Consider the following 15,603-nt stretch of genomic DNA (forward strand, 5'->3'; position numbering starts at 1 on the left):
CCCCCCCCTCCTCTTCCTTCACGAGCCGATTCCACGCACCCTACCACCCTCCTTCCTCATCGGGCCCAAACCACCCGCACACCCCTCTCAAAGCCCACCCTCACTCCGGCCCGCCCACCCTGCTTTCTCTGCTGCGGGCCCCTAACCCGCAGGCCTTTTGGGCCCAATTTCAACAGGCCCTTTCTTGCGCAAGCCCACCAACCAGAATTGATCAGGCCCATAAGTTGCAGAGATCAGACCCACCGAGTTGCTGTGCTCAGACCCGATTTGCGCTATTTGCATCTGATCGTCACCCCAACCCAGGTCAGGTTTCTTCCTTACTGCAAATTTTATTTGTTTGTCTAAATTTAGAATTAATTAACTCTTATGTGCTCTATTGATATTGCTTCCTAAAATTCAACACATCCACTCCAAACAACCCCAAAACCCTAGTAGTGGCCTGTCTTTGTTATTAATTGTAGGGCTACCTAATCTTTGGAAGTTCTTTGAGGCTCTGTGCAATCCTGCAACACACTGAAAACTAGTACTATTTGACTGCAACTACTTATCTGAATTTGTTACGTAATTCAAAGCCAATTTCAATTGCTTGAGTTAGCTTCCGATTATATTGAGTATCTACTTTGCAATTTTGAATTCATTTCATGCATTAGGTCTACTTAGGAACATTTATAGTTGGTCGGATCATACATTTTGACATTCATTTTATGCATCTACGTAGTGGTCGTGACGCATCTCATCCTGAGTCCCAATTAGGCATGGATTCCAAAATCGAAGCCCTATTAAAAGCTATCCAAGACACTAATGCTCAAGTCCAAAACACTAATGCCCAAGTCCAAAAAACTAATGCTCAAGTCCAAAATACCAATGCCCAAGTCCAAGCAAACAACTTTGATAATAGGCATGTTCCAGGTCACCATTATGCCTACCCTCGCCCTAGAGGACCAGGTCCCTTTCCTAATATGAATAGAGGTTACCGACAAAACGTAGAACCCAGAGCTCTTCGTGACCCTGATGAAGACGTAATGAGAGGCATTAGGGTGGAAGCCCCCACTTTTGACGGTCGTCTTGACCCGAAAGTCTTCTCCGATTGGTTACACGAAATGGACCACTTCTTTGAGTGGTACAATCTGTCTGAGAACAAAAAAGTTCGATTCGCTAGAATGAAACTCCTTGGTCGAGCTAAGCTGTTTTGGCAAAACACTGAACAACTATTAGCTAGGAGACATCAACATGAAATAACTGATTGGGTAGAGATGAAAGAGAGACTTAAAGAAAAATACCTGCCCCTTAACTACCAAGACGATCTCCTAAACCGATGGAACACTAAGTCCACATTTGTAAGGCGCCCTGACACACGGAGCACTCCCACCGGCCTTAATTCCTTAGGGTCCAAACCTTCTGTAGGGTCCACTACTCATAGGCCCCCTCCTATTGCCCATGTCACAGGCCGAGACACTAATGGCAAGGGAATGCTTGGTGAGCCTCCCAAACCACATTCCAAAATTCGGTGTTACAAATGCCAAGGTTTTGGTCACGTTACCTCCCAATGTGCGAACAAATTTTTCGTTATTGCTCAGCAAGAGCAGGGAGGTGACATAGATGACTTAGAGGAGCAAATCTATGAACCAAACCTCGATGACATTCAGGACATTGAGGAAGAGTGTGATGACAAACCTGAAACCCTAGGATGCACCCACACTCCACCTAGCTCGCTTGCACAGTCAGATAACGAGTCTTACCAGTCTACCATGAGTGTAGTTGGATATGCCCTCGCACAACCCATCGAAATTGATATTAGGATTTCTGAGCCTGCATATGCATTTACACAACACATTCATAAGTTGTATCAGGAAATCCATAAGGGCATTCATGCATGTACTGCTCAGTATAAGATGCAAGCTGATTTCCGTGCTAAAGAATTTCAAACTTGGGGTTACGTAATGATCCATCTTAAGGAATTGCAGTCTCTTAGTATTGGACCATTCAGGGTGTTGCACAAGGATGGCACTGACGCCTATGCCATTGACTTTCCATTTGATTTCGGTCATAGCCTTACTATTAATATTAAAGATTTGGTTGCAATCCCTGATGACTCTTTTGCTGCACACTCTCCTGCGCCTGATGTTTATCCTATTATTGATTCCATGCCATCTTCGTTTCCTTTTACCCCCCATCGAGCACAAAAAGAGTATATTGATTCTATTTTAGCCGAGCAAATAGTTTTTACCAGTGATGGAGGCATCCAACATTTCCTGGTTCGTTGGCGAGGACGACCAAGGTCCGGCTACACTTGGATTCAGCGCGAGGAGATACCGCCGATTGACCCGGACTTGTTGGAGTACTACCGGGGCTTTACCGAGCCGCTTTCGTTGAGGTCGACTTCTTTCCACCCGAGGAGAGTTGGTGCGGACACCAGTGCCAGGTCAGCCGGTCGCCACAGGATCCAGCCAGCTCAGCGGGTTCCAGCCGATTCAGCCAGCCTGATTTTATTTTAGATTGATTTATTTTATGTTGATTGGGTTTATTTGCATATTGTCATTTGGGTTTATTTGCATATTGTCATTTTAGGAGCTTTTTGAAATTATTTTATTTGTAGGGGTTATTTGTTATTTTGTGACCCTATATATATGGGTCCATCCTGTGTTTAGGGTTTAATGAATTAATGCATGAAAATTAGTCTTCTTCTTCTTCCTCCTCCTCTTCTCCTCTTTCCCTTCTTCTTCCCCTCTTCTTCTCCTCTTTTCTCTCTGTATTTCAATCCGTACTTCCGTCCTGCATCATCAGTGCTCACCAAGCTGACTTCGCTAAGTATATGTTGCGGCCTCCAAGCGAGCCCGACCTCGCCCATGGCCAGATCCCCGCGCGCATACACGCGCATGCCTACGCCCGCATACGCGGCCGTACATTACAATCTTATCGCGCCATGCTTTATTTACTGGCCAGTCCACGACATGTCGACCAGAGGCCATACCTTGCTGCCAAGGGCCATACCCTGCCACCTCTGTCAACGCTATGCCGTTCACAAGAACGGCCTACACCGTGTGCCTCAAACAAACTCTGGCTACACGCCACCTGGCCAAGGCCATCTCCTCCCATGATGAGGACGGGCCATATCTCCACCACCTGTGCATCTCTGTGAGGACTATAAATAGCCCACATCAGGTAATGTCTGAGATTTTTTGGACCAACTAAGATCCACTCTAACTTAAGCATCGGAGGGCCCTCACCGAAATCCATCGGTGAGGCTTTGTGCAGCTATGCCGGCGCACGGGAGATGCCACTCTTTTTACGGCCACTACCAGAAAACACGCGTATAGTGACGGAAAATTAGTGACGGACCGTTATCAGTTACTATTTGTGACGGATTAGTGACCGACAGAAATTTGGTCACCGTGGTGTAAACTTAGTGACCGTTTAGTGACAGACCGGTCACAGAATGCGCGGGTAGGATGGGCGCCAAACCTTAGTGACCATCATAGTGACGAGGTATCTGTCAGCAATATGATAACCAAAATTGCAACCAGACAGTGACAAATGCAGCCGTCACAAATATAGTAACCCTAGTATTTATAAATTTTTAAAAGATTATTTTTGGCAGTAACAGATTATTGACAAAAATTTCTGTCACCAAATTTAATTTTTAATTCCAAAAATATTAAAAATATTATTTTTGAGTAAACCTAAATTAAAAGAAAAGATAAAAGGAGGAATATCCAAAATGAAACTAAGTGTGCCCGCCGTTCCGCCCAAATTTCTTCGATAATCCAAATTCCAATCACTCTCTATAAAACTCAAATTTCTTCTTCTCATTTTAAAATCTCATGGTGTCGGCCATGACCCATTTGCACCCCTATTGCAAGTTTTCTGCTTTATAGAATTTTTTTATCATGCTTTATATATATATTTTTTTTTTTTTTTGCTGAGAACGGGTGCTTCATACAGTACGGGTATGAATACACCCAATAAGATCAAAATACAAAATCTCGCGGAAATCATGCTTTATAGTTCAAAAATATTTTTGCCTTGCAAGTCCCGTCCAATCAGCCTTATAAATAAAAAATAATTTGATATGAAATTTGGCTTGCAAACCGATTTAGCCCAAATCAGCCTTAGATATACAATTTGGCTTGCAAACCGACTTAACAAAAACCCTAACCTTTCCCTTCCCTTCCCTTCCCCTCCCTCGCTGAGAGCCGCCGCCGCCGCACCCACCCCCCCCACTCCCTCGCCCCCCCTCCCTCGCTGAGAGCCGTCGCCGCCCTCCCTCGCTGAGAGCCGTCGCCGCCCTCCCTCGCTGAGAGCCGCCGCCGCACCCCCTCGCTGAGAGCCGCCGCCGCACCCCCCCTCCCTCGCTGAGAGCCGCCGCTGCCTCCCCTCCCTCGCTGAGAGCCGCCGCCGCCGGCCCCCCTCCCTCGCTGAGAGCCGCCGCTGCCTCCCCTCCCTCGCTGAGAGCCGCCGCCGCCGGCCCCCCTCCCTCGCTGAGAGCCGCCGCCGCCGCCGCCCCCGCCCCCCCTTTTCCCTCGCTGAGAGCCTGATAGCCGCCTCCTCTCGGTGTCGTCGCCTCTTCAACGACCGGCCGGCGGCTCTTCGCGTCCTTCTCCCCCGGACGGCAACCTCCGCGGCTCCGGTCACCGACTCACAGTCACCGGTAAGAGTTTTCTCCTCCTCCTCCTCCTCTTCAAGCTCGATCCCGGTAGATTTTGCCCAAGCCCGGAGAGAGAGAGAGAGAGAGAGAGGTGGTGGGGCAGCGAGAGAGCTCGGAACAGTAGGTCTCCCAAAAATAAGGGTTCAATGTAACAGGTATCAGGGAGAGAATATTATTTAGTTTTAGTCATACATTGAATTATCTTAAGCATGCTCAAATTCTATATGTTTCTTTTCAACCCTCCTTTAGCACGACCATCTATTTTGATCCCTTAAATGGAGGAATATTTAGCCTGAGATATTTTTATTTTTTAATATGCCTCACCTCTGCTTCTAGAACTCCTATTGTTTGAAAAGAAATTGTGCTAAAATTCCTCTATATGAGCCTTATGCAACATAGATATTTAAAAATCCTATTAATGAAGGAAGAAACAAGTGAGCACTGAGTAAATACTTGATGTTACGGGCAACCTAGTCCTCTGAGCTTCGTGCATAAGTAAAATTTGCCTGCAAATTTGTTTTATGTACTTTTGATATGTTTAAAATTGTCTTAGTTGCTTTTAATTGTTGTCGTTCATGCTTATAAAATTTCAATTACTACATTTTCTACGAGGCTGAATTAGCTTTTGTTGATGTTGTCAATTAACTTCTGCTGTCTTCCATTTTCCTGGGCTAGCAAGTAGTCTTTTAGAATGTTAATGGTCATGTTGTTATATCTTATTTGCTGTTTAGTTAAATAACTGTGATTACTATATCATCTGCCACAGGGAAAATCATGGCCACCATGAACATGAATCTTATTATGGAGAACGGGACACAGAAAGTTTAGTTGTGGTATGCTTATTGTTTCGATTTAAATTTGATGTGCAGTAATTAATCATCGGCACTGTCATTGCACATCATTGCCTTATAGTGTACTCGTCTATCATAAGAGTTAGGCATATGCATTGTCACTTTATTTGTTAGCCCTGTTAACTGGTTTAACTGCTTGTTTGGAGTTCTTAATTTTAGGCAATGGAAACTCTGGTTGCACCTGTTCCAAGAGAGTTCCATAAACTAGCATTGGATGACAAATCTGGTCAAACCATCGATACAGCAAAACGGCCTGCGCCATTGACTAGTGGGTGTAGAATAGAAGGTTTTGTGCTTGTCAAAAAGGTAAAATAAGCTTCTGCATTGAATTCATTCACCATTTTGAGTTTGCAGAATCTTCTATGATGTTAATGCAAATGTTACTGTAAGTCTCGGAACCATTTCTATGTACTTAAAATTTTTTGATTGATCAGATACCTTGTTACTGTTTGATGCTCCATCATGATATCAGTAGTTGACGCTTAGTTTAGCATTAGCAGCACGAACACCAAGCCATAACTTATTTTCGAGGAATTGGACAGGAAGTGAAATATTGACTTCCTATATTTACACTGTTTTGATGTTTCTAATGTTAATCACCTGTCAGATAGCAATGAACAGGAGTTACCTATTTGTACCATGCCGATTATGAAACAGAGGCTGTGAAGAGAGATCTAAATGTACCCTCTTTGGATTTGCAGATTGAGCATTACCTTCAATTGGTAAAGACTGAGATAGCATCAAGAAAATCTTCTCGGGAGTTTAAATTGCTAGAGGAGTATGAGTATACAGCCCACAGTAGTTTGGTGCACAGTCTGCGTATTCCTGCTGCCAAATTCCATTTTGAGCCCTCTCCTATGCAGGCTGGTTTCTGACACTTGGATACACATTTACCAAATTCAAAATCTGTGAGCTCATCGTTATTTTGAATTTCAGGTCTTGGTAACTGAAGTTCCAAAATCCTTCTCGCACTTCATTACAAATGTATGTGCTATCATTGGAGGCATTTTTATGGTTTGCACTCGATCTCTTTAAATGATATCTTCGGTTTTGTACTGCCAAATGCGTATGAAAAATTTGACCTTATTGGCTTTCAGGTGTCTGGAATATTGGATTCTATCCTGCACAATACGATCCGGCTTATGAGAAAGGTTGAATTAGGAAAACAATTTTGATGGGCAAAGGTGAAATATTGGTTGTACAACGGGTCCAAAGTTTTGCTCATTCCCCTAGTTAGCAATTCCATTTTGAATGCTTTCACTCATAAGAGAAGTGAAGTTGTCATGGTAAGTATAATTTTTTTATAATTCATAAATATTATTGAGCTTGCTCATGTTTATCTCTTGTTTGATCCACCATAATGTTTTTCTCTTCTTTTAAATCAACTTGCAGGCAAAGTATTCAGCTGAATACTCCAAAAAATATGGTGATGCCTCCACCTCAGATGCTCCTCCACGTGATTATGACTTGTGGTTTGACGCAACTGATGTCCCAACTCATGGCCATGTCTATGGCTTTAGTCCCCTAGAGGATCTCACTGGAATTATTGGGCAATCATCATCTGCTTCCACCTCTACAGGTCAAGCTCCAGAGCTGTACACTCATGAAGACCTTCTACGTATTCTTGAGCAGGAAAAGAAAAAATGGCAAGAGGAGGTTCTTCAAAAGATGAGAGAAGAGATTGGCTTTGGACCAAGGCATGCAGATCGGGAGAGTAATGGTGATTCTGATTCTGCTGATCATGCTTCATTATAATTGTTTTTGCCTTAGATGATAGGTCTTTGCATTCCTAGGAGGAATGAAATCTCTGTTGATCTTTATGACATATTTTTAGACTTTGATTTTGATGGATTCAGGACATGTTGATGCCAATTTTGAATGACATTTAAAATGACTTTTGCGTAATGTTGAATGCCTTTGCTATTAATGATATTACTATTATTATTATTATGTGCCAATCAATGTACCAAATGTACCAGGTTATTAGATTGTGATCGGTGACCAAATTTTGGTTACTAAATTGTTTACCAAGTATTGTGACGGATTTTGGTCAATAAAAATTGATTTTGCTCAGCGCGTTTGTAACCAATTAGTGACCGTAAACTTATCACTAGGTCAGTGACGGAATTAATGACAAATGTAGTGACAAAATGTGTGACCATGTCTGTGACGACTAAATCTGTCACTAAAGGTCGTGACAGATTAGTGACCAAACTTGTGACCGCATTCTGTGACAAAATCAGTGACGAAGTTGCCTTCGTCACTAACTCCGCAACTGGATAGTGACGGGAAATACATAATTTCTTAAATATTTAATTCTTGAATTTGTAACGGCTTAGTGACGGCGGTTCTGTCACGGAGGTTAGTGACGGAAATCGCCGCCGTCACGGAGAATTTAGCGACGCGTGTTTTTGTAACGAAGTCAGTGACGGGAGCTCCGGTCACAAATTCCATATTAGTAACCGGAAACACGGTATAGTGACGGAAATCTCCGTCACTATACGCGTGTTTTCTGGTAGTGGGCCCGCCCGGCGGCTCCTCCAGTGTGGTCACCCTCAGGCCAGATTTCAACCACAATAATATGAATAAGAGCAAAAGAGCAATGCTATGGTAACTAAGAAAATCGCTTTAAAAGGTCACTCAACCGTCCAACATTCATGTTGCTGGCACAATGCAAATACCGAGCGAGCAAGACCAGCCGAGTGCCTTGTGGAGTCACCTTTAAAAGTCACTGGAGCTTTTTTTTTTGCCGCACTAGTTGATATAGGTTTGATACTAAAGTTTCTCTGTCATTAATCCAGAACTTTCTAAAACCATTTAGGCCACTGAGTGTGCATGATGACCGTCGTCAATTTTGTTTTGAAACCGACACTGTTTACTTTATTTCCCACCGTTCTAGTTCTTTAAGATATTTTGGGTTGGGAGGAGTTGAGTTCTAAAATAAAATGTGCAACTCTGGTTGCCGTTAAATTCTGAACTGAGGCTGGGATGTTGCTCGGCTTACTCCGAAATTGGCGATAACTAAAGTGAATAAGGTTGGATAAGACCAATGTGAGAAAGAACCGGTCACCTTCGAGACCAACCTACAAGAAGTCTATTTGCCAGAAAATTTTTGGTAGAGGACCATTCAATGCTTAAGTCAGAATAATAAAGCAACAGTGGGAAAGGCAGAGTGCAAAGATGTGGAGCGGGCTCTAAGGGGGCATTTGGTAACCCCAACAGGATCACCACAGTGATCTAAGATTTCCGGTGATCCGAATGCTGGGGTGATTTGATCCCTGGTGATCTAAGATCAATGTATTTGGTAGGCCATAGTCCAGTGATTAAAAATCTCCGGATATCCATAAGTAACTTGTTTGGTATAGTATAGAGATCCAAGATCACTGACCACATAATACCACAAATACCCTTGATATATTTTAGATGATTTTTTTATGTATTTTTAATTCTCATGAATTAAAAATGGAAGTCAAAATTACTAATTTTTATAATAACTCCGTAATTTTGTCACATATTCTACTTTTAGTAGCCCCTTATCATATATTTATTAATCATATAAAATATATTATAATAAAATATTAATATATTTATCAATATATTAATTATTAATATATTCTATAAAAATATATTTATTACTCCTATAAATTATTAATCTTATAAAAATATGTTATTTTCATTATAGAATTAATATTTTTATTTATACTTATAATAGATTTTTTAATACTAATCATTATTTTGATTAAAAAATAAGGTAAATAGAAGTAATATAGTAATATATTAAAATATTTTCATTATATAAATATAAAAATAATAATATATTTCTACTAGAATTTAAAATTATCCTTCAATAATAATAGGATAATAATATGATTAGTAATATATTACAATATAATATATATCATTAATATAATATATAATATCAACATAATATATATATAATATTGACATAATAGATTGATGGTATATTGATATATCAATTTTTCTGCTAACTTGAGGGGTATTTTTGTCTTTAACTTTCAACCCAGGATCACTGCCCTGGGGTGATCTTGGATTTCCGACCTCAAGGACGGGTATCCCATTACCGAGTTGGAGGATGATTTGAGGAGTGGAGGTGATTTAAGATCATCGCCACGTAGGATCACCATGGTGCAACCAAACGCAGTGATTTCATCACCTCCACCCACATCACCCTTGATCCTACGACTATCACCCCATACCAAATGCCCCCTAACAATAGTAGAGCTGTTGTGCTGGACGAAGGATGGGAGGGAGGCGCCGATGGAGCTTGCTTTTCCCTTTTTTTTTAATTAGAGTAAATTATAAAAACCTCCCTTAGATTAGGAGTAAATTATATTTACACCCAATAGTATGAAAAATCTACGCTTACCCCTTTAAGATTTATTTTTATCTAATACTTTAGCCCATAACTTAACGGAACATTAGTCAAACTGTTAACTTTTAAAGGAACCCAAGTACTATGTCAAAAAGAAATTTAAAATGACCAAAATAACTTTACCATAGTCTTCCTAAAGTTTACGTTTATTACACTTACACCCAATATTTTGTAAAATCTATAGTTATGTCCAATTAAATTGATAGCAGTAGTGAAACTATTTATCTATTATAGAAAGTCAAAAATACCTTTAAAAGTCACTACAACATTTTTATTGCCGCACTAGTTAATATAGGTTTGATACTAAAGTTTCTCTTTATTATTAATTCAGAACTTTCTAAAACCATTTAGGCCACTGAGTGTGCATGATGACCGTCCTCAATTTCGTTTTGAAACCGACATTGTTTACTTTATTGCCCACCGTTCTAATTCTTTTAAGATACTTTGGGATGGGAGGAGTTGAGTTCTAAAATAAAATGAGCTACTCCGGTTGCTGTTAAATTTTGAACTGAGGCTGGGATGCTGCTCGGCTTACTCCGAGCCGGTGACAATCGAAGTCAATGAGGTCGGATAAGACCAATGTGAGAAAGGACTGGTCACCTTCGAGACCAACCTATAAAAAGTCTACTTGGTAGAAAATTTTTGGTGGAGGACCCTCCAATACTTAAGTCAAAATAATTGAGCAACAGTGTGAAAGACAGAGTGCAAAGATGTGGAGCAAGCTCTGCTAGTGGTAGAGCTGTTGTGCTGAACGAAGGATGGGAGGGAGGCGCCGGTGGAGCTTGCTTTTCCCTTCCTTTTTTTTTAATTAGAGTAAATTACAAAAACCTTCCTTAGATTAGAAGTAAATTATATTTACATTCAATAGTATGAAAAATCTGTGCTTACCTTCTTGAGATTTATTTTTATCCAATACTTTAGCCCATAACTTAACAGAACATTAGTCAAACTGTTAACTTTTAATGGAACCCAAGTACTACGTCAAAAAGAAGTTTAAAATGACCAAAATAACCTTACAATAGTCTTCCTAAAGTTTAGATTTATTATACTTATACTCAATATTTTGTAAAACCTATAATTACGCCTAGTTAAATTGACAGCAATAGTGAAACCATTTATCTATTATAAAAAGTTAAAATTACCCCGACAAGAAAATAAGGCTCTTCTTTCACTTTTTCGACTCCTTGATCTCTTCAAAGTCTTCTGTTTTTAAGAGTCTTCTTCACTTTGAGATTGAGTGGCTAAGGTTTCTTTCTCGCTTCACCACGCACCATGAGCGTCCTTTCCAACGAGCGATTGACAACAAACTTCCTTCCTAATCAGCATCCGGCGATGAGTATCCTTAATTTCGACCAGCATTCGGCAATGAGCGTTCTTTTTTATCATATTTTGTTCTCACTCCCCAGCCCACCATGTCACAGAGATTAGAGATGCGAGTGTTTCATTTGTTAATTCTAAGTTCTCTTTGTCCGATATTGTAGACATTATTCCTTAACCTTGTCGCTTTGGATAAGGATTCTTATGTCTACATATAGAATTATGATAGCTCCAGCAGCCTATCATCAAAAGGATCCAAATCAATATATGCGTGAGAATTCTTCTTTTTGGAGAGTGCATCAGTTACGGCTCCACAACCTGGCTTGGATCATGAATAAGTTAGCTCAAGCGACAAAACTTTTGATACTAGTTCTCTACAGCAGAAAATTTTAGAGGCATCCACTTATCTAAAAGATCTAAATTACTTTTTTCTTGGTACATAGCTCTTTTCTGATGATTTATTAAGATCAAACTTCAGACCCATGACGCCTCATAGTTGTTCTTCTCCTTGGATAGATGTTATAATATTACTTAAGTTGTTCTTCTCCTTGGTTATTTTCTAAATATTTTCTAATGTGGCATTTAGGCCATTTAAGTTAACGATTTGGCTATTATTTTGTTTAGTTACAAGTTAAAATATTGGATAAAAATAAACTTTAGAAAAATTAGAATAGGTTTTTCAAATAATTGGATGTAAGTATATTTTATTCTTAATTTTAGAAAGTTTTTTTTTTAATTTACTCATCACTTAAAGATATTCTTGATTTTTTACATTAGATAAAATAATTTACTATCGTTAACTTAATTTAACTACATATAAGTGTAAATTTTATAAATTATTAAATATAAATATAATAAACATAAATTTTTAAAAAATATAATTTATTTTTTTTAAATATAATATATGACGCTTTTGATCGAACTTATCCGTGCTTGGGTTGGTGCCCCGGGTCCAACTAATAATTTCTCCATCTCTGTGACGTGCTAGCGACGTGACAACTGCAACCTAGCTCACCTTGGAATACTTAATGCGCCAATGCGCATCCCAGACCCACACTGCATCGATCTCTATAAACGCACCAAAAGCACTAGCATCTCCCACATCAAACAAAAGAAGAAAGGAAAACTCGAAACCATTCCCAGAATCCCACCACCGTGATGAGCTTCTCCGTGACAAAGTTGGCTCCGGCCATAGTCGGCCCCTGCGAGCCCACCCCGTCGGCCAGCCTTCCCCTATCCCCCATCGATCGGGCCCCGGGCATGAGGCGCTTGATCGACTTGTTCCTCGTGTTCGGCCAGCCTGCTCAGGACCCAGCAAAGGTCGTGCGGGAAGCCTTGTCCAGGGCTTTGGTCTCCTACTACCCCGTAGCCGGGCGGTTCGCGGTGTCCGATAATGGCGAGCTCGCCGTGGCTTGCACCGGCGACGGCATATGGTTCGTCGAGGCGTCGGCGGATTGCAGCCTTAAAGATGTTAACAATCTCGAACGCCCTTTCATGATCCCAAAGGAAGAGCTCATTCCATGTCCTCCACCTCAGGTCAGCCAAGAGGATGTGTTCTTAATGTTGCAGGTACGCTAGCTCTCCCTTTGTTCCCCACCTTTCTTTTTTTTCCTTGAGTATTTACTCGTTTATTTTTCCTCTTGATGTAAAATGGTAAGCTTACATGCTTCTAGACTAGACAGGGATGGCCAACCTAACACGCCTGGTTGTCCTCTATTCTGTCTATTAGTATTGAAGATTGCTTGTCTTTCCTTTCACATGGGGCAGCAAATGGTGGACCTGCCCATTCGAGGTCTGATTAAATTGATTAGAAAGTTGGATCCAGCCTCACATGATAAGACTTCTTTTTCTTTTTAATATTGGCCGGGAAATTGCCTGCCCGCAGACTACCATAATAAAAACAAAAACGGTTGTTTGGTCCAACTCGCTAACACGATCGAAGGGACATAGGAAATATTATGCTATTGTTACCAAGACTGCTTGGACTTTCATACACGCATCTCTTTTTTTCTTTTCTTTTCTTTTTTTTAATCTTTTGATGATCAGGTTACCCAATTCAGCTGTGGAGGATATGTGGTCGGCATCAGATTCAATCATGCAATTTTTGATGGTGTCGGCGTAGCTCAATTCCTGAAAGCAATCGCGGAGCTGGCCAAAGGTCTTGCACGGCCCACCGTCGAGCCAATCTGGTGCAGGGAGGCCATTCCTGACCCTCCAAAGCTCGTGCCGCAGGGGCCTCCACCAGTCTTCCAACCTTTAGCCCTGGAGCAAAGTATATTAGATATATCCCTAGACCGCATCGACCGGATCAAGAGCCAATTCACAAGCGAGACGGGCCAAAAGTGCTCCACGTTCGACGCTGTGGGTGCAGTGCTGTGGCATTGCCGGACACGAGCGATTAATTTGGAGCCCCAGGCCGATGCCCACCTAGCTTTTCCGGTGAGCACCCGTCGCTTGCTGCAAGAGGTGCTGCCCAAGGAGGAAGGCTATTATGGCAATTGCGTCTATCCAATGGCAATCACAGCGCCCGGTGAGAAGATAAAGAAGGCATCCGTTGTTGAGATTGTGAGTCTGATTAGAGAGGCTAAAGAGAGTGTGCCGACCAAGTTTTCGAGATGGGTGAAGGGAGACCCCAGGGAGGGGCCATGCATGGTGCCGCTGGAGTATGGATCGCTTTGCGTGACGGATTGGAGTCGGGTGGGGTTCTATGAGGTGGACTTTGGGTGGGGCGGACCCATCCAAGTTGCTCCACTGACTGAGGATGACCTCATCCCTTGGTGCATCTTGCTCCAGTCCCCTGCGCCCATGCGAGGTGTGCGGCTGCTGCTGCGATGCCTCCTCAAGGAACACTTGGAAGCATTCCATGATCAAATGAGCAGCCTGGTCTAGCAAGATTTTCGCTCGTTTAAACCTTCACTGGAGAAAAATTAAATGGAGAGCTTGTAATACTCGATCCTCGTGCTTTGCTTTTAGATATTGTTGTCATAGCTATCAAGCCTTACCGTAATTAATTTGGAACAGCTCTATAAATTCTATTACTTGCATGCTTTCCTGCTTGGAACTACCTCTAGAATTACAAATTACGGCAAACCAAACTGCCAAAGCCAGCATGCTCGAACGTATGGCCTATGATGCGAAGCAGGTAGTAAGTGTAGATATTTGCAGGACAGCCGCTTGATCTTTCTTTAGCTGATTTCCTTGGATGCGTGTTCTAGATCTACGACTATTCCAGCATTGCGCCATTACCCCCACGGCCCCACCTACAAAAATGGTCGGACCCACCGTGCAAGGCCTAGTCCAACGACCCGCAAGCTGATTGGTTAAAGGAGAACACAGCCTGCGGATGGCCAAGAAATATCAGCCGCCCGCCACCCTACTCTGTCGGTGCCAGCTGGTGGAGGAGACCTTTTTTTTCCTTGATAAGACTCAAACATGTATTGTTCGCCATATATATATATATATATATATATATATATATATATACAAAAATATTTTTTTTAAAGTTGATATCAAAATTATAAAATTTTTAAAAAATAATTTTATATGTTTTGTTGATCGCAAAAAAATAATATATTTGAGAACAGGTTGAGTATTTATTTTCTAAAAAATTATATAAAATATCTGTTATGTTTTCGATAAAAAAAAAATTTTATCCCATTCTATCTAAAAGCTTAGAGATATATTTGGTAAAAAAAATATCTAAATTTCTAGCCAGCCGAAATTGGGCTTTTTCATATCCTACGAATATGTAAATCTTATTTCCCATATAAATGCTATTTGTCCACGTTTCTCTTTGGAAAACTCCACTAAAAATGAAACTTTTCTTCATTTTTCTACTAACCATATTTTTTCTCTTCCTTTTCCACAAACCAAACAAATTTTTATTCTTTTTTCAACCTACAACTGGCACATGCATGTCTTCTATCAGAAAATAGACAATCGTTAAAAAATAAACGCCAATTATGACTTGCTTGTGAACTATCTTGTTTAACGGCCATCTATCTCTTGATAACAGCTAGCGATAATTGCGCAACGTTCTGCGGTGACCCCATAAGTACCACAGAAGATCCATGCTCTTTGTCAACCAGGATCCTCAGCAAATATTTATGGACTGTCTTATTTCATGACTATCTATTTCTTAATAGCGACCATCTACGCCTGCTGCGCCATCGCACATGCACTATAGGGGATTTGTGCTTCACACCTTAGCAACTCTGCCACGTTCGGACCGTTGCACGATATCAAGGCAAAGTTGCTTCTCATCTACATAAAGAATCACTGAGCAAAATCCGGGTCATGAACGTGCCTTCTAAGGCCTGCCGGCCTTAGAATAGTATGGCCAGTAAGAATAGCGAAATAAGGAAAACAAAAGGGCCTATATAAGGCTTTGGCTCAGA

The 15,603-nt window shown here is 41.2% G+C and overlaps 2 protein-coding genes across 3 annotated transcripts; both read left to right on the plus strand.

Annotated features, from left to right (window-relative positions):
* Nucleotides 1-4,434: 4,434 nt before the first annotated feature.
* On the plus strand, nt 4,435-7,145 carry LOC120112322 (protein disulfide isomerase-like 5-4). 2 transcript variants are annotated; one of them, XM_039131293.1, is made up of 7 exons: nt 4,435-4,648; nt 5,412-5,478; nt 5,656-5,802; nt 6,198-6,359; nt 6,433-6,510; nt 6,594-6,782; nt 6,889-7,145. In XM_039131293.1, the coding sequence occupies exons 3-6, from the start codon at nt 5,659-5,661 to the stop codon at nt 6,669-6,671; spliced, it is 462 nt and encodes a 153-aa protein (XP_038987221.1). In that variant the 5' UTR covers nt 4,435-4,648; nt 5,412-5,478; nt 5,656-5,658; the 3' UTR covers nt 6,672-6,782; nt 6,889-7,145. The 2 variants fall into 2 exon arrangements, with proteins under 2 accessions (XP_038987221.1, XP_038987222.1); XM_039131294.1 differs by having other exon boundaries at nt 6,433-6,480.
* Nucleotides 7,146-12,251: 5,106 nt separating this feature from the next.
* Nucleotides 12,252-14,262, plus strand: LOC103720896 (acyl transferase 5-like). Its single transcript, XM_008810860.4, has 2 exons — nt 12,252-12,775; nt 13,253-14,262. Exons 1-2 carry the CDS (start codon nt 12,365-12,367, stop codon nt 14,093-14,095), a joined length of 1,254 nt encoding a protein of 417 aa, XP_008809082.2. The 5' UTR covers nt 12,252-12,364; the 3' UTR covers nt 14,096-14,262.
* Nucleotides 14,263-15,603: the final 1,341 nt, after the last annotated feature.

The sequence above is a fragment of the Phoenix dactylifera genome, chromosome 11, assembly GCF_009389715.1.
Source record: "Phoenix dactylifera cultivar Barhee BC4 chromosome 11, palm_55x_up_171113_PBpolish2nd_filt_p, whole genome shotgun sequence".
NCBI lineage: Eukaryota > Viridiplantae > Streptophyta > Magnoliopsida > Arecales > Arecaceae > Phoenix > Phoenix dactylifera.

Excerpts from the sequence above, each read along its gene's own strand:
- LOC103720896 (XM_008810860.4), top strand. The coding sequence starts at position 12,365 with ATGAGCTTCTCCGTGACAAAGTTGGCTCCGGCCATAGTCGGCCCCTGC. Across the intron at positions 12,776-13,252 it reads ATGTGTTCTTAATGTTGCAG|GTTACCCAATTCAGCTGTGG; the intron begins GTACGCTAGCTC and ends TTTGATGATCAG.
- LOC120112322 (XM_039131293.1), top strand. The coding sequence starts at position 5,659 with ATGGAAACTCTGGTTGCACCTGTTCCAAGAGAGTTCCATAAACTAGCA. Across the intron at positions 5,803-6,197 it reads GTTTTGTGCTTGTCAAAAAG|ATTGAGCATTACCTTCAATT; the intron begins GTAAAATAAGCT and ends TTGGATTTGCAG. Across the intron at positions 6,511-6,593 it reads TCATTGGAGGCATTTTTATG|GTGTCTGGAATATTGGATTC; the intron begins GTTTGCACTCGA and ends ATTGGCTTTCAG.